The 27,856-nt window shown below is 39.8% G+C and overlaps 1 protein-coding gene across 2 annotated transcripts; it reads left to right on the top strand.

The window, feature by feature from the left end:
* Positions 1–1,475: 1,475 nt before the first annotated feature.
* On the top strand, positions 1,476–27,856 carry LOC115790203 (glutamate receptor ionotropic, kainate 1). Of its 2 annotated transcripts, XM_030743912.1 has the most exons (16): positions 1,476–1,889; positions 9,177–9,344; positions 9,437–9,694; positions 14,880–15,061; positions 15,458–15,511; positions 16,441–16,614; positions 17,716–17,859; positions 23,376–23,483; positions 24,058–24,099; positions 24,423–24,536; positions 24,642–24,845; positions 24,928–25,151; positions 25,654–25,772; positions 25,847–26,064; positions 26,558–26,783; positions 26,875–27,856. In XM_030743912.1, exons 1-16 carry the CDS (start codon positions 1,799–1,801, stop codon positions 27,162–27,164), a joined length of 2,616 nt encoding a protein of 871 aa, XP_030599772.1. In that variant the 5' UTR covers positions 1,476–1,798; the 3' UTR covers positions 27,165–27,856. The 2 variants fall into 2 exon arrangements, with proteins under 2 accessions (XP_030599772.1, XP_030599773.1); XM_030743913.1 differs by lacking the exon at positions 24,058–24,099.

The raw sequence follows: 27,856 nt of genomic DNA, 5'->3' as shown, positions 1-27,856 counted from the left end.
CTGAATCAATTCTTGACACTGACATTTTATCACCACTAGATGACAGCAGAGAACTTAATGTGCAGCCTCAAACCCTGACAATCCCACCTTTCCTCTGCGTTTTTTACTTTTTTTTTTAGCTAACACGCTCCAGATAAAAATTAAACATATACTATGAAGCTAAATTTTACAGAAGAATGAACTGAAAATATGAAAACCTGGTTTAAGCTTCAACTACAACAATATCAGCAAATACTAATCGCGGTGGAGTGTACTGTAAAACTGTAAATGAAATAACCATGTTATATAGGCTGCTTGATGCATAGTTTATCTAGCTCAACCATTCTAATCTAAATTGTGATAAAACTCAGTACATTTCATTTTTCCAATCATCAATGGATACTTTTTGGGAGAAAATATTTTATTTACTGTGCGTGTTTGTGTGTGTGTGTGTGTGTGTGTGTGTGTGGGGGGGGGGGGGGGGGGGGGGGGGGGGGTAATATCATTTTCTAATTTAGCCAATTTCCCGATAATCAAAAATATAGTGAGACTACAGTAATCCCAAGAAACCTATCAGACACTCTTGGTTCTTCTCCACTTGGAAAGATATGGTTGAAGCAACATCACGTGCCAAGTAGTGGGGTTTAACTCCCAAAGCACACTTCTTCAAGGAACAAAGCAAAGAGTGTTAAAGTAACCTGAACACATTTTATTTAACTATAAGAGACCATGTCAGCTGAACGGTTTGAGGTAGTTAATCTTCAAGGGAGCGTCGCCGACCAGTATGAAGATTAGATTTGCATTTCCATCAGGACTGGAGCAAAGATTTAATCATTCCTCGGTGTACCAAAGCAGAGATCTTGTCGGGGTCGAATGTTGCCAGATTTGAAGTTAATCTTCAGGACGTATCCATGTTTGCGGATCAGCGGCTTGGCTGTGCCCTCAATTGAGCGCCTGTATGGGAAGGATGTTCGGCTGTGTCAAGACAGCCGTAGACACGGCGAGTGATGGCGGAAACAAGGCGAGCTCGATTTCAGAATTAAAGCATTGAACTAAGGGGTATTGTGGGCAGAGGAAGCTGAATGAGTCCTCAACACATTTGAATAACACTTATATGATTAAAGCCTCAGGAAAATAAAATCATAAACAGACACTTTTTATGAATATGACTATTAGATTTAAGTATGAGTAGGTATATTTACTGGGAAGACTAATAGTAAAATTTTAAAAAGCTTTAAAATGTATTACATTATTCGTTGGGGAATATCTATAAATGAAATAAAAATGCACATCTACACATCTGCTGGAGTTTAGTAAAGTTATTTTGTGCTCTGAAATATGACATACTCCTAATTAAATCACGGTGTTGATTCTCTGCATTGTTGCAATTTGATTTTTCGATTCATCTTTTATTTTGAAATTTGCAACCAGAAGCTGTTTCCTATTGCTGCTTACTTGCCAGGCAGGAGTCCGGTGCGGTCCTCCTCCTCAGTTGCAGCCTACAATTCAAGTGTGCACCGGGAAAAACATGATAAGGCGGCTATCTGGACAGTGAATATGGGAAGCAAAACCTTACAGGCACACAAAGGATCTTAGAATGGAAAACTCTGAGGTCTTCTGATCAGTGACAACTTCAAGCGGAGTGTGTGTTTGTGTAGTTTCTTTTTCCTCACCACAATGTGTGAGGGATGGATGTGGGTCGGATGCCAGTTTATTTTCGTTATGGATACGAGGACTGGCAAGTTACCAGCATGAATTACTGAGGGCAAAAAGAAAAAAAAAAAAAATTGACCTAAATGTTAAATTCAGCTCTGGAGGAATGACCATGGTGAAAAGGAAGGGACTGTTATTTTCACTGCTGTACTTTATGGCAGAGTTTTGGCTCACTTCGCAGCAAGTCCTGAGAATTGGTAAGTGGTAAAAGTGTCCATGTCATAAATATTTATATAATAAATGTTAATGTGTCGGCCGGCACTGCTCTCGTCAGCTTTTTTCATATCTGACCCAGTTATTATGCAGTCTGGGCTGCCTCTCACTTCCCAGTGGGGTAAAAAAAAAAAAAAAATATTAGTTATCAAGTATTTCTGACATTTGGCAATACCTTCTGTGCAACTCTTTGTATTGGACTTGTTTGATTGCATTTTTCCTATAGAATGGCATTTAAATGCACAAATAGTTTTGTGGTTTTATGTAATGCAAGGTATTTTTATTATCTCTCAGTGCCAGTGCGGTTGTTTCTTTAAAAAATAAATAAATAAAAAACAAAGATGACAAATTAAATCAGTGATAATCATGCCAAGACGGCTGAAATGATGACCATTCAATTTACCCCACATACAGCTAAACGTACAGCTCAGTTACTGTGGGAGAGTCAGCTTTAAATCCTGGTACCTTCTACTACAAGTACTATATGGTAGTATTACATTCTTTTAATGTTACTACAGAGAGATCAAAAAGATCACGAGTTGTTTTCGGTGTAAATGTTTAATCTGTAGCTGTGCTGCTGTGTTTTGCTATCTTATAATCATTGTCCTCTAAGTTGCCTATTACTGTTTTTTTTTCTGTCCTAAGAGGAGGTACTGAGGACAGAGATGTGGGCTGTCCAAATGAAACTGCATTTTTTATCAAAATCATGTTAATCCACTTTGGTCGGCCAATGGCCAAGCCTCTCTCTCTGTTCCCTCCATACTCACGGCACAGACCAGAAGGAGACAGGTGATTAAGTTGGCCTACCGCTACATCTGAGAGCATATACTGTTGGCATAATGTTGTCCTTGGCACACAGCATTATGAAACTGATACATCACTAAAGAATAAAGAGCGGGCAGGCTCGGTGAAACTTCTTCAGATTTGGCTTCTCTGCGGCCTTTCCTACTCAAAGGTTTTTAAGCGTTGTGCACGCTGATGGTCGATGACATCTGTGAACGTGGATCTGAGTCCAAAGCTGTCTGTTAAGCCTTTGAGGGTTGACAAGAAGAGTAATTTTAATTTCCCTCTGTGCCTGTAATTAAACAAACAGAGCTCTTGCTCCAGTATCCTCCCTTTGATCGCTGATGTAACTTTGGAACAATGAGCCGGTGTTTGCTGCAAATTAAAGCTTTCTGGCTCTTTGCTCTTCTGCCATTGGTTATCCACCGCTCCTCTCACGGGTTAGAGGATTGCATCACAAAAAAATGGCTTTTAAAATTTAGCCCTCGGGACTCCTCGCTTCGCTCAATGCCCACAGCAACTCTGCATTTGAATTTATATTCAAATTTTTAAAGAGAATACAATAAATGTGGCATTGCGTAACTTTAAAAGGCTAAGAAGCTGGTGCGACTTCCTGGTTTCAACAGGCCCAGTCTGTGCTCTATATTGTTAATCTCTCTCAATCATCTATCGCTCTCAAAGGCCACCTAATCTTTGTCATTCTCTTCATGACCCGCACACATCATAATCCCTCCCATATGGTGTGCGGTTTGGCTCAATTAACATTTCTCTGTCTTGGCTAGTGTCTGCATCAGATTGTGACTGGCTCCCACTTTTTTCACTGGGGTTGGTAATAATGGTAAATCTTGTGCTCCAAGCCCTTAAACAACTAACACTAATCTTCTTTATGCATTAAGTCTCTTCCCCAAATATGGTACTTAGGCAGCAACCAAATCTCATCATTAGGGAGAGCACAGAATCAACAGCTTGCGGCTGGGCCTTTTGTTTATTTTCCCCCATTTGTTAAATTTCTTTTTGCCTCTTGGTTGCACACTTAATGATTACTTTGATACTTTCTGATATTTGATTTGCTTATTTACAGTTCAGACCATGTGACGAGAAATGTGGGACCAGCTCCAATCAACCACTGAAATGTAATTTGATGAACTCTACATCCCAGTTTAAAACTAGAGTATTCCTCTAGCTGTTTTACAAAAGAATATAGTTTAGATTTTTATTCATTTTAGATGTTTTGCTGGTAAATCGCAAGCATCTTTTCTATAAACAGAGAAACCTCAGTGCTCTACATCAAACAAACATAGTAGGCTGTTAGGACCTCCTCATTCATTCACAGTCTGGCGTGGCTCCAGGTTGGAGTGGTGCTGGTGGTGTTGTTGGGGTGGGGGCGGGAGGTCTCTTTGGGAACTGGCCCAGGATGGGGAGAAGGAAGAAAGCACAACACTACGTCATTGTGTTCCTCTGCCTTAAAAGACTCTCCTTCATGTGATTATTGCACGGTCACAGAAATCACACAAAAAAATGACTAAAATAATGATTTGAAGGACACTGCCTCAATGTCAGCGGTTTGCTGGATTAAAATCGAGTCTATCCAGTCGCCAAAACCTGAACCTTGTTATTTTTCTTGCTGTCTGCACTAAAGGGAGGAAGAGAAGCCTATAAAAAGCTCAGCCTAAGGCTCTCTGCCTGCAGCATAAGCAGAATCTTTTGTTTTTGTGACCTCCTAGCATGCATTACCCCAAACCATTGTCTGGCCTATTAAAGACGAGATGGAAGTTCACTGATCCTGAAAATTATATTGTAGACGAATTAATGCTAACTATTCATAGATTGTTTCTTATTTTAACTTTTTTTTTTAGCTTCCCTGCTGGGAATGAGCAATGAAGTCATTCAGGAGGAAACCTTTCCAGTGATTTCTGCTCTAATTTTTAATCTTACCTAGGCTCTAACTTGTAATTATCAAAGTATAAATTATCTCTTGCAGTGCTTACATTTTGTCTCTTTACTTAGTAATTCCCTGCTGAGCGAAAGAATTTGACAACTGACTGTAATGGCTGGTTTGAAGCTATGAAATGTAGACATTCAAAATACTATAAACATGCACTGAGTCAAAGACACAGCACGGCTCAGAAGCTTACATTTGTCAGGACTGTTTGCTGCAAAACTGAGATACAAATCTGTTAATCACATATCCTAATCTTATTTTACCATTAAAATGACTCATTCCTCATTTTAACCTAAAAAAATTTGTAGTTAGTGTAAAATATGTATATCACTGTTGCTGTGTGCTACAGGGTGCTTCAATCATTTTAATAAAATAATATAAAAGTACACAAATATCAATATCTGTAAGAGCACTGATCATGTTATTGTATATTGCACTGATGTGCATTCGAAGCTTTTTGATTTCCAAGTTTTTCACATGGTTCCTGGACTCTACGTGCAACTTGAACAATGTCTTCATAAAAGACAAAAAAAAAAAAAAAGCATTCAATCTGCACTTTATGACGCTGTTAGAGCCTTGGGCCAGACAACTAATTCTAATGATACACACACAGCATTTTGTAAGCTCCTAATATAAAAGGCCTGACTTAATTGTCAAAAAAAAAAATAGCTAATTTAAAACATTTTTTTTCCCCCAAAAAATAACCAGAGATATGTTCTTCACTTCAGTCTGGATGGTTGATGGTGGTTAGGGCAAAGATAATGGATAAGTACAGCTGACCTTAAAGGCTCGGTCACACAAGCCTACAGGCTGGTCGCTAGGGAAAAATGTGTGTTCCCTAACCGGTTGGTGAGTGTTTGCAGACAGGTTGCGTCTTCCATGCAAACTATGGGCAATCACAGCAATCTGCTAGTGACCAAAACAGTTACAAGAAGGTTTTCAGTGCAGCCCTGTGTACCTCTTTGTGACCAGTCTCACCTAGCCACTGCCAGCCACCACTTGTCAACCTGCCAGTCACTTGGACCAGCTTTATTCAGGCTGAACTGTAGACAAGTCAGGTGTCCCTTTGAATCCTTTGGATTGTTCTCATGAAATCAATTAATTACACTTTAAACAAAATTTAAGGTATTATCTCAGGTGGAAATGAAGTGAAATATGAGATTTTCTTTTCCTATTCCTTCCCACCAAGTTTCAAAGAGGAAATGAATAAGTAACAGTAGAATAAAACAAATGTTTGTCTTTGTTGGCAATAAAGGGTATCTGGCTACAGCTCATTTCAAATATGATGGCTTATAAATGTGAGTCCAACTGCTAATAGGTCTGTTTTTATTTATCAGCTTTTAACTTATCAATGAAGTTACATTAATTTTTTATTTTAAGATTCAGTCCACTGAAACATTTTGAATTTATAAGCCATTTATTTCATGGGGTCTTTGAGTCTTAAGAAGACTGTATTATTCTGTGATGTTCGACACATCATGGAGATGAATAAAGTGAACGTGGCTACATTTGAAGCCTTTAGACTTGAAAGGAAAAATGACGTTAAATTAGAGGTCAACTGCAAAAACATATAAATCAGAAAATCTTAAGAGCAGCAGTTATTTTTAAGTCTCACACAAATGTGGGAAAGAAAAACAAAGTCATTGAGGATGATTATGATGTTGCCACTTGGATTATTTTGTTGCTGAATCCTTAATAAAGCCCATGACATTTGCTGCAGTCTCTGCACTTTAAGCAAACAAACCTCAAGACCAGCTGGTCAGTCCTCATGTGTATTTCCTATTCTATAACCTTAAAGAAAAAGGAACACCGAAGACAGTGAAATAGAATCCATTTCCTCTGCAAATTTATAAAACGATTGATGTATTTGTGGCTGAGAATTTTATATTTCAGTGGATCAAATTAAGGACTTTAACAGGTCCCAGCAGCTGCTCGCTGAGGCTTGGTAACCATAATTAGGATTGGCACTTTCAAGCATGCTTTTAGTGACCAGGGAGTCCAGACAAGGCTCTCTCAGTTTGGGGTTTGAGGCTATGCTACACCAAAGAAAAAGGTCATTCACAATCAAGGTCTCAGGGGGAGCTTTTTAAAGGCTTTTTCTCCTTCCAAAATCAATCACAATTTCACAGGCAATTCTTCAAAGACTGTTTGAGAGTGCAATGACCTATTGCCATCTGTAGCCTCAGTGTTGAAGTGGGGTCATGTGCAATCACTTGCACCATCTAAATGGCATGTTTATAATTTGTGTTCATTGTTAATATAATCATTGATTAATATTTTTGAAAAAGGCAGAGCTTTTAAAAATGCATTAGTTTAGCCTTTGTTTTGTTAGTTAAAAGTCATGCGAAAGCAGCAAAGTTGAAGGCAACCTGCTTACCTTTGAGGTATGTTCAGCACTGGACTTGAGTCTGTTGACACTTGTGAGGCTCAGTGCAGCAGGAACAAACATTTAACCCTGAATATATTAGATGACAAATCCTATCACTGATGGCCCAGATGTTAAATTATTTACATTTGAAAGGCTTCAGTGAATCAAATGAGCAGGGGAATTTTTGGCAGGGATAAGCACACTGAATCTTGCACGCGTCTGTCTGCATACAGGTAGTGACAATCCAGTATTTCTCTGGCCTTAATCCCAATAGTTTTTAAGCTGCATTTTATGTAACAAATGTAAAAGACTGGAAGCTGCGCATGTGCCCGGCTGGAGTAATATATGTCTATATTGCCAGATGTGGCATGCTAGACCCTCCATCTTTCTGGAGCAGCACGATGGATTAAGAGTTGGATGGTTTTCAGTATGATCTTCTCAACTCTGAGACCTCCTCCTCCTCCTCCTCTGTGCCATTGGCACAAACAGCTACTGTGGCTGAAAGTGACTGAATTTATTGGAGAAATAAAGAAAAATTGTGACAGTGATTTTTATCACCTCAGTTTAAAGGTGTTGAGGCCAGTGGTACAGTCAGACTGTTCAAAGTGCCGCTTTTCAAAATGCATGTATGTTTGTCATTGCTTCTAAATACAGACTTAATTCTGGTTATTAATTGGTGCCTTTTCATTGTTATCTTCAGAGAATCTGAAATTATTAGTCTGACATTATTATTATGGAATTATGCTTCGCCAGAGATAAACATAAACGTTCCTGCAGTCAATCTTAAGGATCTGTTATGAAGATCTACACAAATCTACATAAAAGCAAATGTAAATTTGAATAACTCATCAGTCAACAGAGAAAACCTGCAGGTTTGAACTAACTTCTAATACACTTTCTAATAACCTTTCGAGCTGTTTCCTGCTTCACTTTGGCCTGATGCTGTGCACCATCACTGTAAACTGACTATCTTCAAATTTTGGGCTCTGAAGTATTTTAATGGACACACACACACAAAAAAGTCATGCAATTATTACAAGCTGCAGTTCTAAATGTAATTTTTTTTTTTTTTTTAAGAGTGAAGAATTTACAGTACAAAAAGCCTGATAAACCTGGTTTTCCTCTGAAAATTGTCCCTCTGACTCTGAAGGTTTCATGCTGATATCTACAAAGATTACTGGAAAGACAGACTTGATGCATTGCATGGTTGAGGATTCTGTACCTATCAGTAAATGAAACACATTTGGTCTTATGATATACAGGTTTTACATATAAACAGCACTACACGTTGATAAACTCGAGCTTCTGAGATTATTCCTTCTGTTTCAGTGTTTCGATATACAGTGACTTGACTTTGCCCTTCCATTGTGGCTTTATAGCTTAACCTGGTACTATCAATCTTACAAACTGCATACTGCAGTAAATTTTGTGCTTAATTAGTACACAATTGCCAAATGTGTCACAATTATAAAGATACTTTGGTCATATCAAGTTGCTGAAAAGAGCTTCACAGTACTTCAAAATCACAGATGCTAGTATGGGAGGCAGGGAAACCACCACATCCATATTACTGAATCTTCACATAGCTAAATGCAGATCCAAACGATTGATAGCTAAAGTGATGCTACCTGAAGAAAAGAAATTTATGTTGGGTATGATTTCACTGAAGGTGAATGTAACCAGTAGCAGTAAATTGCAAGTATAAGACAAGATGAATGAGTACGACTGTCTTTTGGAGCCTTTTTTTCTAATTAAAACAAGGTGCAAATGCATAAGGACATTAAAGCGTGCCTTAAATGTCTGCTCTGGTAATATGTTAACGTGCTAAATGGTTAATCTGTGATCCTTTATGTGAAAAAGAACTGAACACATATGGCACAGTTTTTATAAAAGCTATTGTGGCAGCTTGTGAAATTCAGTTACTATGTAACAGGCTGAAGCCAGAAAAGTTCAAGTTTTAATTTGAATAATATTAAATCCTGTCATCTCAGCTGGGTCCCTTGGTAGCATTTATGTGACAGAAGTACAAAGGAAATGGGGACACATTATGCAACTATTACAATTCAGCTGTGGTAGCATTCAATCTTTAAAATACACCATGTGAATATCTGTACTGAGAGAAGCCAATAACTTTTCTGCTAGTACTTTAATATGATCTTTTTTCTCTTTTCCCTGTAGGAGGCATCTTTGAGACACTTGAAAATGAGCCCATTAGTGTTGAAGAACTGGCCTTTAAATTTGCTGTAACCAACATAAACAGGAACCGGACCTTAATGCCAAACACCACACTGACCTATGACATCCAGAGAATAAACTTATTCGACAGTTTTGAGGCATCAAGAAGAGGTAAAATTTAATTATGAAACCCCATTTAAGAATCAGTGAGAGAGACTGTGGTTGAGATTTTCATTTCTCCCCACTTTGTTTCATCACTTCAGCCTGTGACCAGTTAGCGCTGGGCGTTGGGGCCGTTTTTGGACCCTCTCACAGTTCATCGGTTAGCGCGGTCCAGTCAATCTGTAATGCCCTGGAAGTCCCTCACATCCAGACACGCTGGAAACACCCATCAGTGGACAACAAAGACAGCTTCTACATTAACCTCTATCCCGAATATGCCTCTATAAGCAGAGCAGTGTTGGACATAGTGCAATTCTACAAGTGGAAGACCGTCACTGTGGTCTATGAGGATGCAACTGGTGAGTCAAGATGCGATTTAGTGATACAAGATGTGATCCAGAGGGAAATTCTGTAACTAAGACAGCAGGAGAGCATGAGAACAGACTTCACTAACAAATGTCAGCAGTGATTTAAACACACCAGGAGGGACATACACTTTACTTTTAAACTATAAAATGTGGCAGCTGGTTGGCATATTTATAAAGTGACATCTGCCCGGTACACTCAGCTCCCACTTTATAAAAAAATCCAAACTTTAAGAAGGTGACTATGATCCATTTTGGTTGAAATAACAACTACAGCTCCTGCAAGACTTTGCCCTAGCAACCCTGTTAAATGACCTTGCTGAAGCTATTTATAGATGAAGAATGTGCCCTTAAAAGTACCTTATAATGATGCAGGAGGAGGCAGTGAGACGAGCACAACCTCTGAAACTAGTGCTTTTTGACAGAAGCTAAAATGATGAACTGATCAAATCCTGCTTGGCAGCACACTAATTTATCTCAAAATATGATTAAAAAAAAACAGTATATTTATCTCGATTTTTTTTTGTTTGTTTAAAAAACAAAACAAAAACAAGACTTGACCCTAATATTCTTTGTTAGTCTTCAGCTCCTTGAAACAGAAGTCAATCCCTATAGATGGTGAGACTGTTCAAAAATAAATAGCAAAATCAATCCCTAATAAACACACAAAAAGCAAATACAAGACAGAACAACAGATAAATGTATAAAAACTAAGAAGTCGGATTGATGTATGATTGAAGTATAATGAATCAAAATTCAGGGTTTTCTCTTTTAACCTAGCTAGGTAAATTATCCAGCACACCTAATGTGCTCCATAAGATATCTTGGGTCTGTGAGTAATTATGAGAAAGATGGGGCCTTCTTTGAGTTTTTCACTTTAGAGTTAAAAAAAAGTCCCACTCAGCTAAATTTTAAGGTCTCAAAACTTGTACCAAAGTTCAGGACCCTAAGATGTTAAGGCTATGGCTTCTTAACATTATCATGATGTAAATGTCAAAGCTTTCTGAATATTCTGACTCCTCAGACCTTGTCCCAGTAGTCAGTAGTCATGGGCTCCTCTAAGCACCTTCCTAACAATCTGGAAATTAAAGTAATTGTTGCCCACAAAGCAGGAAATGTCTATAAGAAGATAACCAGTCATTTTCAGGTAGCCTTCTCCTCATTAACAGAAACAGATAAGTTGAGGCCTAAAGAACCAGAAAATCCTCTAATAGATCTGCTCCCACGTTTGCTTGAAAGGCAAATAAAAACCCAGTGTGATGGGAAAAAACCCTTAAATATTTAGAGTCTGGACTAGTGGTGCTGATGTACTCACTGATGTGTATGCAGTGCAACCCATCGCCCCATGCTAGCTTAGTGCGAAAAAACAAAACAAAATAACTCAACTGGGATTATGTTGGTTTTAAATTGGACAAAACCAGAAAGCTCATGGACCCGTGTGAAGCAATCAGATGAAGGCCGCCTTACAGCATCTACAAACAAGTGGGGATAAACCTGAACAAATACGACATTTATTCAAGAGCCATCAACTCTTCTCATTAAACGTTCCCTTGTCTTTATGTAAACAGGCATCAGTATAATCTGTTATTGGCCACAACAAAACCAAAATATGCTTGTAGAAAAAAAAGTTTCATGACAATACATCTCCAGCTGGTGAGCACAGGGATGGATTGATGATGCTTTGGGCTTGTATTGCAGCCAGTGGCACAGAGAAAATCTGACTTTCTGAGGCAAAAATGAAGCTAAAAATATGCAAGCAAACAGTGCTGTTAATAATAAGAGGCTAGGTTTAGGAGTGCAACGTTCCACGGTTTGGTTCATTTGCACATATGAAACAGTTATTTCTGGATCAAATGATGATTTATGTGACTAAAATAAACATTATTTATTCCCAGTATTGTTGCAGTTACTGATTTTCAGTAGATCAGACCTGCTAATCAACAACACCTGCTTATAAGCTAACATTATGCTAGCTAAAGTTAGGCTCTAAAAAACACACTTTCCCCCCTGATAAACAGTTCGATGACATTCTCACATCATATGAGAGTTTATTTGCTCAGTGTCCGAGTCGTCCACGACATTAAATCCACCTCCAAGAAAGTTTCAGCAGCCCGGGCTAACAGTAGCTAACAGCGGCTAAACCATCAGCGCTTACTAAAACAGCGATTACTGACAGAGAAGTCCTGCAAATCCTCAACAACTCACCTCAGTGTCGCTGTCGTCGGACAGAAGTGAGCTTCTATCACACATCGAATCTTTTCGGACTCTTTAACGGCCTCCTCCAGAGGAAACAGCCGCTTCATGAGCTAAACGGTGATCTTAGAGTCTGCACCCACTGGATAAATCCCGGCCAGAGCGTTTGAGGGGTCTTGGGCGTAAAAACTTAAAATATCGCAAAAATATTTAATTAACACATATCCGTTTTTATTCTTGATTGATTGCTAAGTGTTGATATGATAAAAATCTGTCAAAATATGATGTGTACAAAAACGTTTTTATACGTAAATAAAAGTAGTTTCTTTTTTTTTTTTTTTTGGATACAATAAGCCTGGGATCCTAAACACACCTGAAATTTCAAAAATCCTCCACAGCGATGCGAAAGACTCACTGGCAGTTATGGAAAAGCTTGAAAAATGTGCAAAAAAAACCCCAAACCTAAGAAATGAAGAAAGGGGCAAATACATTCTTTCTTGTGTGCAGTTACAGCAACCAAAGTTCACCATACTTCCTTAGATATCTGGGCAGAATTATACTTAAATGTGCTCCTTTGGCATCTTATTTAAAAGTATGAAGTTTACCAGCTCTAATGATCAGCTGCCACATTAGAAATAAGCAGTAAGCAGCCCTGAGAGTGCACTTAAAGTGTCAGTTTGGCCTGATTTACTGTTTCTGTTGTTAAATGTGATTCAGCTTTGCTTTAGTTGATGCTGAAGTTCAATTTTTGATGTGTTTTTGCAGGCAATTTTTTTTATAGCGTTACATTAAAACAATATAAATTACAACACAAGACTAAATGTTGACTAAAGTGCTGTTTTCTACAGTTATTGGTTTAGACATGTAACATGACAATGCAATGACAATCAGCCTGTAACACCAATTAGACAACCTTAATGCCTACTAGTGACTGCTACGAATCAAGTGCAAAAACACCATCTCCATAAACATCACATACAAGCTGGAAACTAAAGGAACAGCTTTCTCACCTGGTGAACAGGTAACACAGCACCTGTTCTGGGGAGCAGGTCCATTCAGAGGCCTGGTTGTTCATAAGGTGGCAATTCAGCTGTTAGTTTGGAAAGAAATTAAGAATCTGATTGAATGCTGTAATCCTGCTGCAGTGGAAAATTATCACTTGCTTCACTGCTACATGCCATTTCTTTATGGCTGTCTGGAAAAAGATACCCTGGCTTCTTTTCCCGATGCACGAAGACCCGACAAGTGGCAAATTTAGCTAGTTTATGCTAATGATGTGAAAAAACAAACAAACAATAAATAAAAAATAACTCCAACCAGCAGTGACCAAAATGCATCCAGTTCCATCCATATTACTGCTACAGAATGAACCAGTTTTGAGGTGTTTTAGTTTGAAAATCTTTGCTGAAAAATATTGTCCGTCGTGCTGATACTAGCTTTGTTACTTTATGGTTATAAATTCATAAATTAATGTGAGGCTAGAGAGCAGAAAACGCATAAACAGACTTTCTGACTCATGAAAACAGCCATAAAATGTCTCTCTGTGGGAGGAAACTGCTATTCACTTCATAGTGGTGACTATTTGTGGTGACAGTTGTGTCTGGTATCAGGCTAGGAAACTGGTGGCAGGACTAACGACAGCCTGCATATTCATTGCCCTCTAGTGGTCACAGCAAGGAGCTGCAAATTCATACATGTCAGTCTCTTTTGTTATTAAGTTCAATCAGTTTATGCGTCTACTTCCGTTAACAAAAAAACCTTCACAAATAAAGTCACACAAATTCAGGGTTAGCAACAATGTTCATAAAGACTCCTGTTTTTGAATTATTGCAGCTGCGCATGCTCACTGATGAACTGCACCATGACATCATGTTATGATTATATTGTTGCACTTCATCAGTGTGGCCATTAGAGGACAGTGAGCATGCGTGGTTGCAATAATTAATTCAAATACAGGAGCCATTGCATAAGTTATTGAAACTAAAAACATTTAATATATTCAGAGTATAAGGGGACTGCATATAACTGAACAAGTAGAAAATTACATAGTTTAAGAGTATGTGTAAGCCCGCCTTTATTTTACGTAGAGATGACTCTATTTTAGGTGTGTGTAGACCCCTCTAGTGGTCACTTGGTGGAACTGCAACATTAGCCAAAATATCGTCGGCGTCTACACAAGTTAGAGTTTCTGGCAAACACTTTCAAATTGCAGTGACAAAGTAGAATCAAACAAAACAATGTATTACTGTGGATTTTGAAATACTGTTAGCCCTTCTCTGCTGCTGCAGCGAACAGCATTAAATCTCCTAGAGTAGCATACCCATGGTAGAAGTGATCTTAGGAAACCTGGGTCTTGAAAACACTGGGGAAGGAAACCAAGTCAAAGTGCAGGTGAACCAGCTTGTAGTTAAAAGCTAAACTTAAAAAAAATCTAAATTCCAGTAAAGATAGCTGCCACTAGCTGCCAAGTGCTATGTTGTGGTGGGATGCTAGAAAATAATCAGATTAGATACTAATATTGCCTGTAATCCTGCAGAAATTAGAATTATTAAAGCGACTCTTGCTGCTCATACAAAAGAGAAATGTTGTTTGTGGTAAATAAATGCATGATAGGTTTCTTTAAATGAGGTTTGCTTTTTATATGGTCCGATTAATGTCTACATAAAAGCTTCCTAAAATAAATGAGACGCACTTTAACATGAAGCAGGTGAAAATGCAGTGACCTCACCCTCTCTGTGGGCTTCCTCTTTCCCTCCTGCCCAGCAGCTCAGTCTTCAACATCCTTCCAATAGATCCACCATTCCTTCTCTGAACATTTCCAAACATCTCCACAGAGTTTTAATAACTTTGGCTTGATAATTTTGGCCTTAGCGGATGACTTTTTGTTCTTTCTTTACACATATGAATAATCTTGTCCAGTTAAATGCCTCCAAATGGTAGGTTTCTTGTATGTTTACTAATTGCTTTCTCGTCTTTTTGATTTAAGGCCTGATTCGCTTGCAGGAGCTGATCAAAGCTCCATCCAGATACAGCATTAAAATCAAGATCCGCCAGCTGCCCACAGGAAGCAAAGATGCCCGTCCCCTGCTGAAAGAAATGAAGAAAGGGAAGGAGTTCTATGTCATCTTTGACTGCTCTTACCAAACATCAGCTGATGTTCTCAAGCAGGTGAATGGCATGAATGTCTGCCGGTTTGTGGGCCACTGAGGTTTCGTATACAACTTGACACCTAAAATGCAAATCTTATCAGATATCCAATGTGGGTTTTCTTTCTTCAGTGGAAAAATAGCCTCTGAATCTCTTTCCGAATTGCTCTTGGTTTAATATTCACTACGTGCAAGATTAGTCCACTTCTATCCCCTTCAGAAATCCTATGTTTATTACCAAATCCAGGCAGAGCCTATGTCTGAGCCAGACGTACACATTTAGAACCAACAGCTGCTGGATGGAATAGATAATTTGTTGCTTGCTGTGGATGTGGATGTGGTTGGTTGGTCTTAGGCGGAAGAGAAGATTATTTATTCTGGCTGGAACAAACTTCTCACTTTCTTTCACCCTGTTTAGATTTTGTCCATGGGAATGATGACAGAATATTACCACTTCTTCTTCACCACACTGGTAAGAGACATGTCTTCAAAAAGCTGTAATATAATAGCCTCTTGCCACATAGCTACACACCACTGGACTGCCTTCAGTCTGTTTTTATTCTGCACAAGTGTTTTATGCAGATGAGCTCTCACATCTGCAGTTTGTTTTATAATAAGGCTGCTGGATGTTTTTAGTGCCCTTGGCATAATTCCATGTTATTACACTGTACTCATATTGTTGCACTGTTTTAATCAAATGCCAGTTTATCCTTGCTCTTTACTTCATGTCTGTATCTAGGTCTTTATATTCAGAATCACATTAATTCCACACTGATGAGAGAAGAGGAATGAAAGTCAGTAGAAGCACGACAGAATCATGTGTGTGAATGAGAGGGAGATGGGTGTAACAGTGAAGCCACGAGGAGCAGAGGAAGTGAAGGTAGAGGAGTTTAAATAGCTGGGGTCAAACTGCCACAGCAAGAGAAGAAGAAGGCGCGGGCAGGGCCGAGTGGGTGGAGACGAGCGTCGGGGTGATTTGTGACAGAAGGAAGGCAGCGAGAGTGAAAGGGAAGGTTTACAAGATGGTAGTGAGACCTGCTATGATTTGGAGACAGTGGCATTGACAAAAAGACAGGAGGCTGAGCTGGAGGTGGCAGGGAGTGGCCAGGATGGAAACCATTAGAGATGAGCACATCAGAGGGAGAACTCAGGTTGAGCAGTTTAGAGAGGCAAGGCTGAGATGGTTTGGACCTGTGCAGAGGAGGAGTAGCGGATAAATCGGGCAAATGATGTTGAATATGGAGCTGCCAGGCAAGGAAAAGAGGAAGACTCATGGATGTAGTGAGAGTGAGAGAGGACATGCAGAGTGTTGTTGTGGCAGAGGCAGATGAGGCGCTGCAGTGACCCCTAAAGGGAGCAGCTGAAAGAAGATGATGATGATGATACTGTCAATCTCCACAGGACCTGTTCGCCCTTGATTTGGAACCATACCGCTACAGCGGGGTCAACATGACGGGGTTCAGACTGCTCAACATAGACAATCCTCAGGTGGCTTCAGTGGTGGAGAGGTGGGCCATGGAGCGGCTGCAGGCGCCCTCCAAAGCCGAGACTGGAATGATGGAAGGCATGATGACTGTAAGCCTACTTTTACCTTCTTCCTTTCGAGGTCTGCTGAGTTGATGGGCTGTGTGTAGGGACGCTATGATTTAATGTATACAGCCCAAGAAGATAAATAATAACACTAGATAAAAACTGAGAAAGCAGTTTTAGCAGTCAACACATCCAACACCGCCTATAACAAAAAAGCTAAACACGTGAGATAGAATTAAAAAAAAAATGACAATTAGCCCATTAAGGTAAAAAATTAGACAAAGGAATAAAAAACAAATAAAAAAAAAATCTTTTTTTTTAAATGATTTAAAAACTCTGAGGGACTAAAATGGCCTTTAAATAAAAAAAGAAAATGGCATGAAGAGCAACAAAGATGGGAAAACTCTTCCTGAATAGTCAAACATATCCTAAAAATAATGATAATAAGCAAAGTGGACGATTTACAGTATCAACAGCCAAGATGGCAAAATCAGTAACAAACTCCCTCTCTGATGGTTTCCTCAACACACCACTTCAACCTTTTCATTCGTAAAGCTAAATAAGAAACTGAACACGATACAACATTAAAATCAACTGCCTAATGTAGATGTAACCCCCCCCCCCCCCCCCCCCCCCCCCCCCATTCCTTAAAAACATCCCTGAGCAGTCGGGGCACGGACACAGGACCTCTGTGGGGTCTCCAGGCCGTTATCAGCTGATCTTTAAGGGCTGTCTGTTGCACGGTGGGGGGGCCTCAGAGGATTGGACTTGTTTGGGGTGATGGAGCAAAGTGGAGGCTGCATGGAGCACCACTGTGATATGGGGTGCGCTTGGTCTTGAACAAGAGTTAGGTGGGTGGTGTAAGTCAAAATAAAGAGTCAAAGATTCCTTTTGACTAAAGACATGCAAACAGACATTGTGTTAATTTTGCCTCCTAAACTTGGCAAAAAAAACACGCATATGTATCTACACAAGCTCAACTTGGGAAATTGCATGATGTCTTTTAATTGGCTCTGACTGCGTACACTCGGGTCACAATGCAGAAACCGCTGGTTTTACCTGTGAGGCAGCCCTGGTGTGATAACTGGATGACATGTGATTTGCGGTCCCCGGTAACGGGTAATGACGGCCGTGTTTGTCTTGCAGACTGAAGCGGCTCTGATGTACGACGCCGTCTACATGGTGGCCGCTGCCTCGCAACGCACCTCTCAGATCACCGTCAGCTCCCTGCAGTGCCACCGACACAAACCCTGGCGCTTCGGATCACGCTTCATGAGCATGCTCAAAGACGTGAGTCTGGTTTTTGAGTGCCTGATAGCCGGCGCTCCGTCCATTCATCCGTCCTTTTCATAGCCCGCCGCCTCTGTGTCATCTGCATTTGTGCAAGAACAGAAACAATAGAGTTAGGAGATTAGATCTGGTGAATGAGCAACGAGTGTGTGATGATCATATTGAAAATAATTTCTTTCAGGAGATGGTGATTGATGTCATGCTTCACATGTTGGTTAATTTACTAAAGATTAGAGCTGTCCACGGAGAATTCTGCTCCTTGTATGAATGGAAAACAGGGAAAGACCATATAGATTTGAGACAACTCCTTATAACCTGACACTAATACTAAAATGATAACAACTGAGGACTCGTGCATTCTCCTTGCTCTGTTGAACATGAAAAATATTTCTGCATGAATTGTTGATCTAACAGCAGATTAAACAGAAACACAGTGAGACAAACACTCATCAAACCCCGACAGGTTGATAAAACACGCCGCCTGTCGGGGCAGCGGACTCTCTCATCTGTGCCAAGATAGATTCATTTCAGTTTAATAGGCTTTCCTGTTATTGCACTCTCTAATTAGACGTTTCTTTGACCAATGGGCTCGTCTTGTTGTAAGTGGGGACAGAATATTGACAGAAACAAGCAAAGCCGAATAACCCGGCCGGCAGAGTGTGAGTGAAGGAGAGTTTCAGCTGTACAGATTCTGTCTGTAATTAGGCTGGAGGAAAGTATTTTTACGTAAACGCAATGAGGTCGAAAATGTGATTTTTCTTGTCCATCGATGACTAACAGCGTAATGTTCTGCTTTCTAAACATCCTAAATTGTATCGAACGTTGTTTTTTTTTATACAGGGCTTTAATTTAAAAGGACCCATTCACAGCAAATTATACATACATATCACCTCCACAATATATAGATTTTAGATTTACTGGTTAATCTTTCCTATCCTATAGTCATGAACTTAGTGGGTTGATCGTTTGGACTGTTCCTTCACCGCCAAGGGAGCGAGTTGAGGTGATGCAGAAATCTGACTAAGATGCCTTCTGGGCACTCAGGGCAGACCAGGATATGCTGGAACACTGTGGTATTCCCCTGGAGGAGATTGGGAGATGGAGGTGGTGGATGGGGAAAATGAGGTCTGGGCATCTCTATATAGACTACTACCCCCATTGACTTGGAGCAGATGAGCAGGATGGATGGATAAATGTAGCTTTTCAGTTAGTCGTCAGTGGGAAACACTCAGCATATGCACAAAATACAATCGTGCAGGGAAGTGAAGGAACTGGTTGGTAAATACATCTGTAGATCTGTCATATTTTACTCATAACACTCATCTTATTATCAGCATAAGTTGTGCATTGCAGTGTAGTTCACTGACTGTGCGTCTGCTGGAGCTGACAGTGGTGTGCTTATCTGGAGAAAAAAAACTTAAAAATAAAGGGTGTCTTCATTTAACAAGGGTCTAAATAGATCTCCCATGATTCCTCTCCTTATTCCTGTTCCAGCTTGCTTGAGAGGCTCTCTGATTTAGCCCACGATGCATTACCGCACAATAATTATGTAAATCTGACAGTAATCAAACCAGACGTGATGTATGCGGAGCTGAATCATTCATAGCAAGTCATTTCTGAGGCTCCGTGAGATAAATTAGAGACCCTAAAGAAACCAGCAGCTGCCTGTGTGGTTAAAAACATATAAACACACATTTTTGAAAGTTAGCAGCTAGATATATATGTATGCATAAAAAGCTTAGGTTGAATGGTGGAAAAGTTTAAGTTTAACATATGTACATTAAAAACATGTAAAAATACTTTTAGATTTTAAATGAACAACTATAAATTAACAGCATTAGCTGAGGGGCCCTTGAGCAAGACACTGAGTGCTGCTCAGTAGCTCAGCCTACGCGCCGCTCTTGTATGGGTGGGAAGGTAATCTGTTGCCTGCAGGACTCATTTCTGTGTCACATGTTTAATAGTGAAAGTTAAGTTATTTATATAGTTAAAGTTTTATGAAGAACTGTTCAAAAGGAAAAAGGAAATATAATTTTTCTCACTGCTTCCTCTGTATTCACGACTTTTTAAGGGTGGCAACATTTCTGAGCTCCTCCATCTGAGAACAACCTCATCGTCATGCAGTTCGGTCCAAACTTTGGTGGACAAAGACACTTTTTTTCCCACCACAGTGGATTTTAAAAACTAAAAATCAACATGTGATTGAAGTGCAGACTCTGAGCTTTAATTCAGAGGGTTTAAACTAAAGTATTGCATTAACTGTTTAGGAATTAGACATATTTGCATATGCAGTCCCTTTGGACAATCGGCTGACAAGCAGTTTCGTGGCCAGGTGAGGCCTGCTCCCTTGTAATTTCATGACATGTGAAGCAGACATAATATCTGAAGTTGATTCAAAGTGTCTAATTTGCATTTTATAGCATTTAACTGTAATTTTAAATATGAGGCCCAATGAGATGTCAGTGCAAGTGAGGGAGGCCATCATTCAACAACAGCAAAAGGTCTGAAACACCTTAGAAGACAATGTTAGACCCTGACCAGGATAAGTGGGGATGGATGGATGGATGGATGGATGGATGGATGGATGGATGGATGGATGGATGGATGGATGGATGGATGAGAAAAACAACTGCACAACATTTAAAGAGGAGGGGCTTATTATTGTCAAGGTCCCAATCAAGAGATGCCTTCATGAATGGAAACACGGAGGGTTGCACCGGAACATGGAGGCCAGATTAGATGTTGCCAGAAAACATCTAAAAGATCCTGCATTGTTCTGAAAAAGGGAAAAAATAAATATGTAAAATTTCACAGAGGAAACTAAGATCAGCTTGTACCAGATCGATGGGAAAGGAACAGGCCGTGGGCCGAAGCTTCCCACATTATCTCTCAAATATGGCGGCGGTGAGTGGAACCGGGTCACTGGTGTTTTTTTGATGATGTGACCGCTGATAGAAGAAGCAGGACGAACTGTGAGGTGTACACGGCTGTAATCTCTGCTCAGATTCAGATTCTAAACGGGATGATGCATCACAGTGCAAATGGAGAGTGACCAAACGCAACTCAAGAGTTTCTCAAAGCAACGAAATTAGATACCCTGAGTCACCTGATCGCAGCCTGGCAGAGCACGTTGTTCAGTTAAATACCAAACTGAATGCAGAGAGACCCACAAAGAAGCAGCAACTGAAGGTGGCTGCAGCAAAGGTCTAATCGAGCATCTGAAAGGAGGAAACACAGCATGTGGTGATATTCGTGGGGTGTAGACGTAATACTTATATTTAAAAATTATGTTAAATTGTCCAGTCTTTTTTAGCTTTTGTGTTCTTGAGGACTGTGTATAAAAATAGCTGTAATTCCTAAATGGTTGATATAATACTTTTGTTAAACCGCTCGAATTAAAGCCGGAAGCCTGCACGTCAATCACGTTGTGGTTGTTTGATTTGAAATCCACGGCGGTGGTGTGCAGAGGTGGCACGTCTTTGTCCAACACCGCACATACACAGCAATTAAGGAAACACACCCGAGAGAGAGACTTCTGACTGGTGAGGACTTAAAACAGATCTCACAGATGTGAGTGGTAACAATGTGTAAAACACCCTCATCAAAGGGCAATTTCACTTCTAGCCTTCTGCAGGCGTTAAAGAAACAATGTTTCTCCATCAAATATGATTTGAAATCTTCTGTTTTTGTGTGCTTTCCAACATGGAATACTGCACTCCGCAAACTGCATTTCTCTTTGCCAACGTGATTTACATTTGAAATGTGAATCAGAATGAAAGCTTGAGCAGTGTAGCGCTTCGGGATGATGACGTTGGATTGAATTCTTTAATCTCGTTTTGTTTATTGCTCGTTGTGTGTAAATCTGCTTTGGTTCCAGCAGACTGAATGGAATATTTTCCACTTTAAAAAACTGGTGTCTGTGTAAAGGCCCTCAGATGATGAAACCATGTGTTGTTTGGCATCTCCAGACTCACCTGTATGTCACTTCTAACAGAAGAGATTTTAGACTTAACTGAGTGTGGAATACACTGTAGTATTTAATACTATATTTCTTAAAATCTGCATGTGCACGATTGCAAAGACCACTGGTGATTTTTTTAAAACAAACAGTAAGTTGCACCAGTCCTTTAAAAATACACAGAGCACACTTTTCCACTCCTGAATACTAGACTTTATTTCCCATGTTTGGTGTTTGTGGCTGCTATATTAATTTTCAGTATCCAGCAGTGTTATATTGAAACCAGGCTGTACTGCTGCCACACTCACAATATTACACAAGCTGCGCTGTGATCGGCTGTATTAACCTATGCTTGTGCAGACAGAAATAAACTGTCTGTTTTGGATCAGAGAAACTTGGATCTACAGAACTGCACAGTCCTGAGCCACCACTCATTTCTCTCTGTTTAGCCTCCAAGGAGCCAGGTTTTGTTGAGCACTAGTTCTCCAGGCTTTCTGAAGGTCTTTTTTTGGGGGGGACATTGGCTGCTTTTTCCTCATATTTTCAGTCTAGCCTTGTACCTGTCAGAGGAATACTTGGTTTTTTTTAAAGCCATTTAACACTGTGAATCTTTTAAGCATAAAAAAGGCCATTTACTCATGAGATAAACCCGTGTTGAGTCAACACATACACATGACTTAGCAAAGAACCAATTTAAAGTTTTATCTTTAGGTCCTTTTGTTTCTAGCAGCCTGTAGTTTAGCTTTCAGTTGAATCTATGAAAAATGCCAAAGATAACAACACAGTTTGACAGGCATAAAATAGGATGTTTGCACCAACAAGGCGATTCCCAAAGAGCCAAAAACCCCCCCCAAATATCTCAGCATGGTGTGCAGGATGTGGAAATGGATCAGTCATGGATTGGCCTCCCCAGAGCCCGGACTTTAACATTATTGAAACAATTAATCGCTGCACCTATTTCTCATTTTCCTAGAAAAAAAAACCCCATAAAAATTAAGGGTGAGTCACGACTTTTGCGCAGTACTGACATGTTTTTTTTTTAACAGTTTTACAGCCAGAAAGTCATGAAGGAGCATGTCGCAGGAATGTACTGTACAGGACAATTGAAGAATTAAAGTGACTTCTTAGCGTTCTCTGTGCAGAATAAAGCTACTTTCCTCATGCCCTCTGTAATAGATTTAACCTGACTGCAATTCAGCTGAGCTAACTTCATTATCAACTGATTTCAGATATATCTGAGCACCGCTGCCCACCCGCTGCTCTCCTCTCAGACAGAGGGCATGCCTGCCTGCTCCATTTACATCACCATCCACTGTGTTACAGACTCAGAGACACTTAATATTTCCGCCGAGGATCCAGCCAATGCAAAACCGTCCATTGTGATGCGGTTAGCCTAGTCAGTCTTCTTTGCCTAATGAAGAACTCATCAATTATTCATGTTTAAAAACTGTTTTCATTTTTTCCAGGCCCCTGCTTTGTTTTGCATTCATGTATATGATGGGAGGGGAAAATAAAACCTGAGGGATTCTTTGTGTTTTCTGCCCTCTCTTTGAAACAGGCGCAGTGGAACGGTTTGACGGGACAAATAATTATAAACAAGACGGACGGTCTGAGGAAAGAATTTGATTTAGATGTCATCAGCCTAAAGGAGGACGGCTTGGAGAAGGTGAACTGTCTGAACCGCGTCCATCACGTTAATACAGATTATTATAGCACACAGTAAAGCAGAGCTGACTGCGTATTATTAATGAGCAAACAAAGCAACAGCTATTCACTGTAACCCAATTCTCCCTCCCCACCCCACCCCCCCTCTAAATTCGCAGGAAGATGACTTGCCTTTAAAACGATATAAAGACTAATTTACTGAAAATTGCATAAGTCTTAAAATGCGGTGTTCTAATTATGCATTAAAAGGGAACTTTTTGAACTGTTTTGACACGCTGCTCTCTCAAAATAACTTGTAGCTGCCTCTTCAAGCTTTATGGGTCTGTGGATGCTTCTTTAATCACGGTGACAATGCTGCGCTCAGTTTTGGCAGGTCATTAAGAAGCTGTTACCTGCTCATGCTATCATCACTACAAAGAATTTAAGCCCAGGTTAACGCAGCTGGGAGTAAAAACTGAAATGAAAAAGAAACAAGAACTGCTGCCAGATGAAATATTTCCCATCACCATCACTCTTGTGCATACTTTCAGGTTAAAGCTGTGATTAAAATGCTTTCTCTTTATTATTTTTGCAAGACTAACACGGGCAACAACCGCCTGAATAAAGTGTGGAAAAAGGTCTGTACTTTAGCTGCCACGGCAAACTAAAGGAATACTGACACCTACTAATTTACTGCACCTGATGCTCTTTGTGATGTTTCCCCTTTTCATTAAAAATAGGTTCAGGTAGTGGGTGTGGCCTTTCAAGATTTATAACATTTTGTGATCCTTTCCTTTTTTTTTTTCCTTCTCTGTGTAATTTTCCATTTGAACTTTTCTACTTGTTCCTGCTCCCCCTCCTCTATCTTTACCTGATTTCCCTCAGTTGTGTGGAGGTCACCCAGGTAATAACTCTCTAAAGTCCAGTCAGTGTGGTTATTTGGATATTTTATTTGTTACAGATTGGTGTGTGGAACTCCCAAACAGGCCTTAATTTATCAGAAATCAACAAGGACTCATCCACAAATGTAACAGACTCAATGGCCAACAGGACCCTTATTGTCACTACTATTCTGGTATGAACAGAAATAAAATCATTAATAGCGAGCATTTGATTTAAGATGTCTTTGTATTAAATAAGCCTTTGAACCTTTTGTGTTTGTTTTTTTTTTTTAAACCAGGAGAATCCTTACGTCATGTATAAGAAATCAGACAAGCCGCTCTATGGAAACGACCGCTTTGAGGGTTACTGCCTCGACCTGCTCAAAGAGCTCTCCAACATTTTGGGCTTCTCTTACGAAGTAAAGCTGGTGTCAGATGGCAAATATGGAGCTCAGAATGACAAGGGGGAGTGGAACGGCATGGTGCGGGAACTCATTGATCATGTGAGTGCTGATCAGTCAGTCTTACCGTAAAAGACGATTCAGTGTCGCCCAGCAGCTGACGGTGATTTCTGCCCTCCACCAGGTGGCTGACCTCGCCGTGGCCCCTCTCACTATCACATATGTCAGGGAAAAGGTTATAGATTTCTCCAAGCCTTTCATGACGCTGGGAATTAGCATCCTCTACCACAAACCAAACGGCACCAATCCAGGAGTCTTCTCCTTCCTCAACCCACTGTCTCCTGATATCTGGATGTATGTGTTGTTGGCGTGTCTTGGTGTCAGCTGTGTGCTTTTTGTCATTGCCAGGTAAGGTGCTGTAGAAATGACTTTTTATAGTTGCTTTTACTTGAACCCTTTAAAGGCATGAAATAATTGCCAGAAATTTTTTTTTTGAAAATGCAGTGTTTATTAAACCTTCTGATAATAAAAAATATTAAATTGCATATTAATTTGCATATTAATTTGTAACATATTTACTACATCCAATACTCTTTTTTTTTTTTTTTTTTTTTTGCAATTTACTCATGTAACAAATATGATACATGTGGCAAAATTTCAGTTTAATGTTTTGACTTTTAGTCTGTAACAGGCCATTTGGTTTAGTGAATAATCACTAATGAATTTTGATTCAAATTACAGATTAATTGCCAAATGTAGGCAGAATTAAGTTACATTTACTAACTAAAGACGTTCACCGGTAATGATTTCAGCTGTTGCCTCAGACCTAAATGTGGTATTAATGTAGTCATTTTGGGGTTTTTTTTAAAACGTTATTTTGACTGATGATATTTTGACCCATAACCTTTAGGTTTACTCCCTATGAATGGTACAACCCTCACCCCTGCAACCCGGACTCAGATGTGGTTGAAAACAACTTCACTCTAATAAATAGTGTCTGGTTTGGAGTTGGAGCTCTTATGCAGCAAGGTATGCCTTATCCAGTTATATTTTTCATGATGTATTTAAGAATCAATAATGTGACTTGTATTGTTGTCTCACAGGATCTGAACTGATGCCTAAGGCTCTTTCTACAAGGATAGTTGGTGGAATATGGTGGTTCTTTACCTTGATTATAATCTCTTCATACACTGCCAACTTGGCTGCCTTCCTCACTGTGGAAAGAATGGACTCACCAATTGACTCCGCCGATGATCTGGCCAAGCAGACCAAAATAGAGTACGGCGCCGTAAGAGATGGCTCCACCATGACCTTTTTTAAGGTGACCATCTTTCTGGTTTACAGGGCAGCTGTGGGGGAGGAATGCAAATAAGAACACTGCTTTTGATTCTGATTAGCCTGACAAGTTTCACCCCTGAGCCAGCAGTCTTTGGTCATGTGCAGCTTGACTGGTTGGCAGAAAATTGATTTGGTTTGGAAAAAAGAGTAGGGTTAAAGGGTAGTGTCTTGGAAATTTCTCCATATATCAGTTTAACAAGAACCAGAGGGAAACTGTTCCATGAAGACTTTGAGGATTTATTATTTTGCCTGTAGTACAGTCAGCAGTTTATCTAAATCTATGATGAAAATCGAATCATAACCGATCTCCTGCTGCGTGTCAGAGTGACAGCACCGGCCAACAGATGCTCTGCAAATATAGTTTCATTTTAAATACCAGAGACAGGTGTATAAACACTTTCTTTTGTCTAAAATGCTGTGTTGGCAAGTTTGACCATGGCTTTAATCTTCCACAAATGCTGATTTTGATCCAACAGAAATCTAAAATCTCTACTTATGAGAAAATGTGGGCATTCATGAGCAGCAGGAAAAACACGGCATTGGTGAAAAACAACCGCGAGGGCATCCAGAGGGTCCTCACCACAGATTATGCTCTTTTGATGGAGTCGACCAGCATCGAGTACATCAGCCAGCGCAACTGCAACCTCACACAGATTGGAGGCTTGATAGATTCAAAGGGCTATGGTGTGGGAACCCCGATCGGTAAGAGCGATGACGATATAATAACGATAATAACCAAAAAACGCTCCCTGTGAGAAACTGTAACATTGTGTCGCTGTAATTCCCGCCGTAGGCTCCCCTTACCGAGATAAGGTCACCATCGCAATCTTGCAGCTTCAAGAAGAAGGGAAGCTGCACATGATGAAGGAGAAATGGTGGAGAGGAAACGGCTGCCCGGAAGAGGATAGCAAAGAGGCAAGCGCCCTGGGCGTGGAGAACATAGGGGGAATTTTTATTGTACTGGCCGCTGGACTCGTCCTCTCGGTTTTTGTAGCGATCGGAGAGTTTATTTACAAATCCAGAAAAAACTTGGACATTGAGGAGGTGAGCGTGGGCCAGTGCGAGTGGCACAACAAGTATTAACAAAGACTGAACATGCTACACATTTTTGTTGTCATTGTCTTTACAGGACTACAGCAATCACTAGGCCAATACGAACTGAAGTCTGAATGTGTTGAACTGCACTGTTACAATCAAAACAAGTTTTTAAGGCAAAGTTTTGTGTTTTCAGTAGTTTTTAATGTAGAGCACACAAACATTGTAGTCTCAGTTGGAGGAATAGGTTAGAAACCCTTTTTATGATGACAGATTGTTGTTGACTTCTGACTTTGTGACTCTCGACCATCTTGGCCTTGCTCTTTTTTTTTGTTTGTTTGGTTTTTTTTGCAGTAACATTGTAACATTATTCTGTATGAAAGAAATGTCATTTCCATGCCACGGTATTATAGGTGAGTGATGGTAAGTGGTATCTTCCCAGTAATGACTGCCAGAGGATTCTCTTATGAAATGTTTGTCATTTTCATCTTTACAGCGCACAGGAACATAACTGCACTACTCACCCGTTTTCTATATAATCTTGTATTTCGAAACTTCTTGATTTATTTGACAGTTTCTAATATGTTTATGAGTGAGTACTCCCTCAACATTTTATTCATCAAGTTGCTTAATGTCTGTTTTTTTTTTTCTTTTTGTATCATCTGAAGTTTATGACCTGCATGTATAAGTTTGTCATGTTGGAACTGTTTCAGAATGACTAAAATTACGTGGGAACATTA

Source organism: Archocentrus centrarchus, chromosome 13, assembly GCF_007364275.1.
Source record: "Archocentrus centrarchus isolate MPI-CPG fArcCen1 chromosome 13, fArcCen1, whole genome shotgun sequence".
Taxonomy (NCBI): Eukaryota; Metazoa; Chordata; class Actinopteri; order Cichliformes; family Cichlidae; genus Archocentrus; species Archocentrus centrarchus.
Note: the sequence above shows the minus strand (reverse complement) of the source record. Positions and strands in the feature narration are given on the sequence as shown.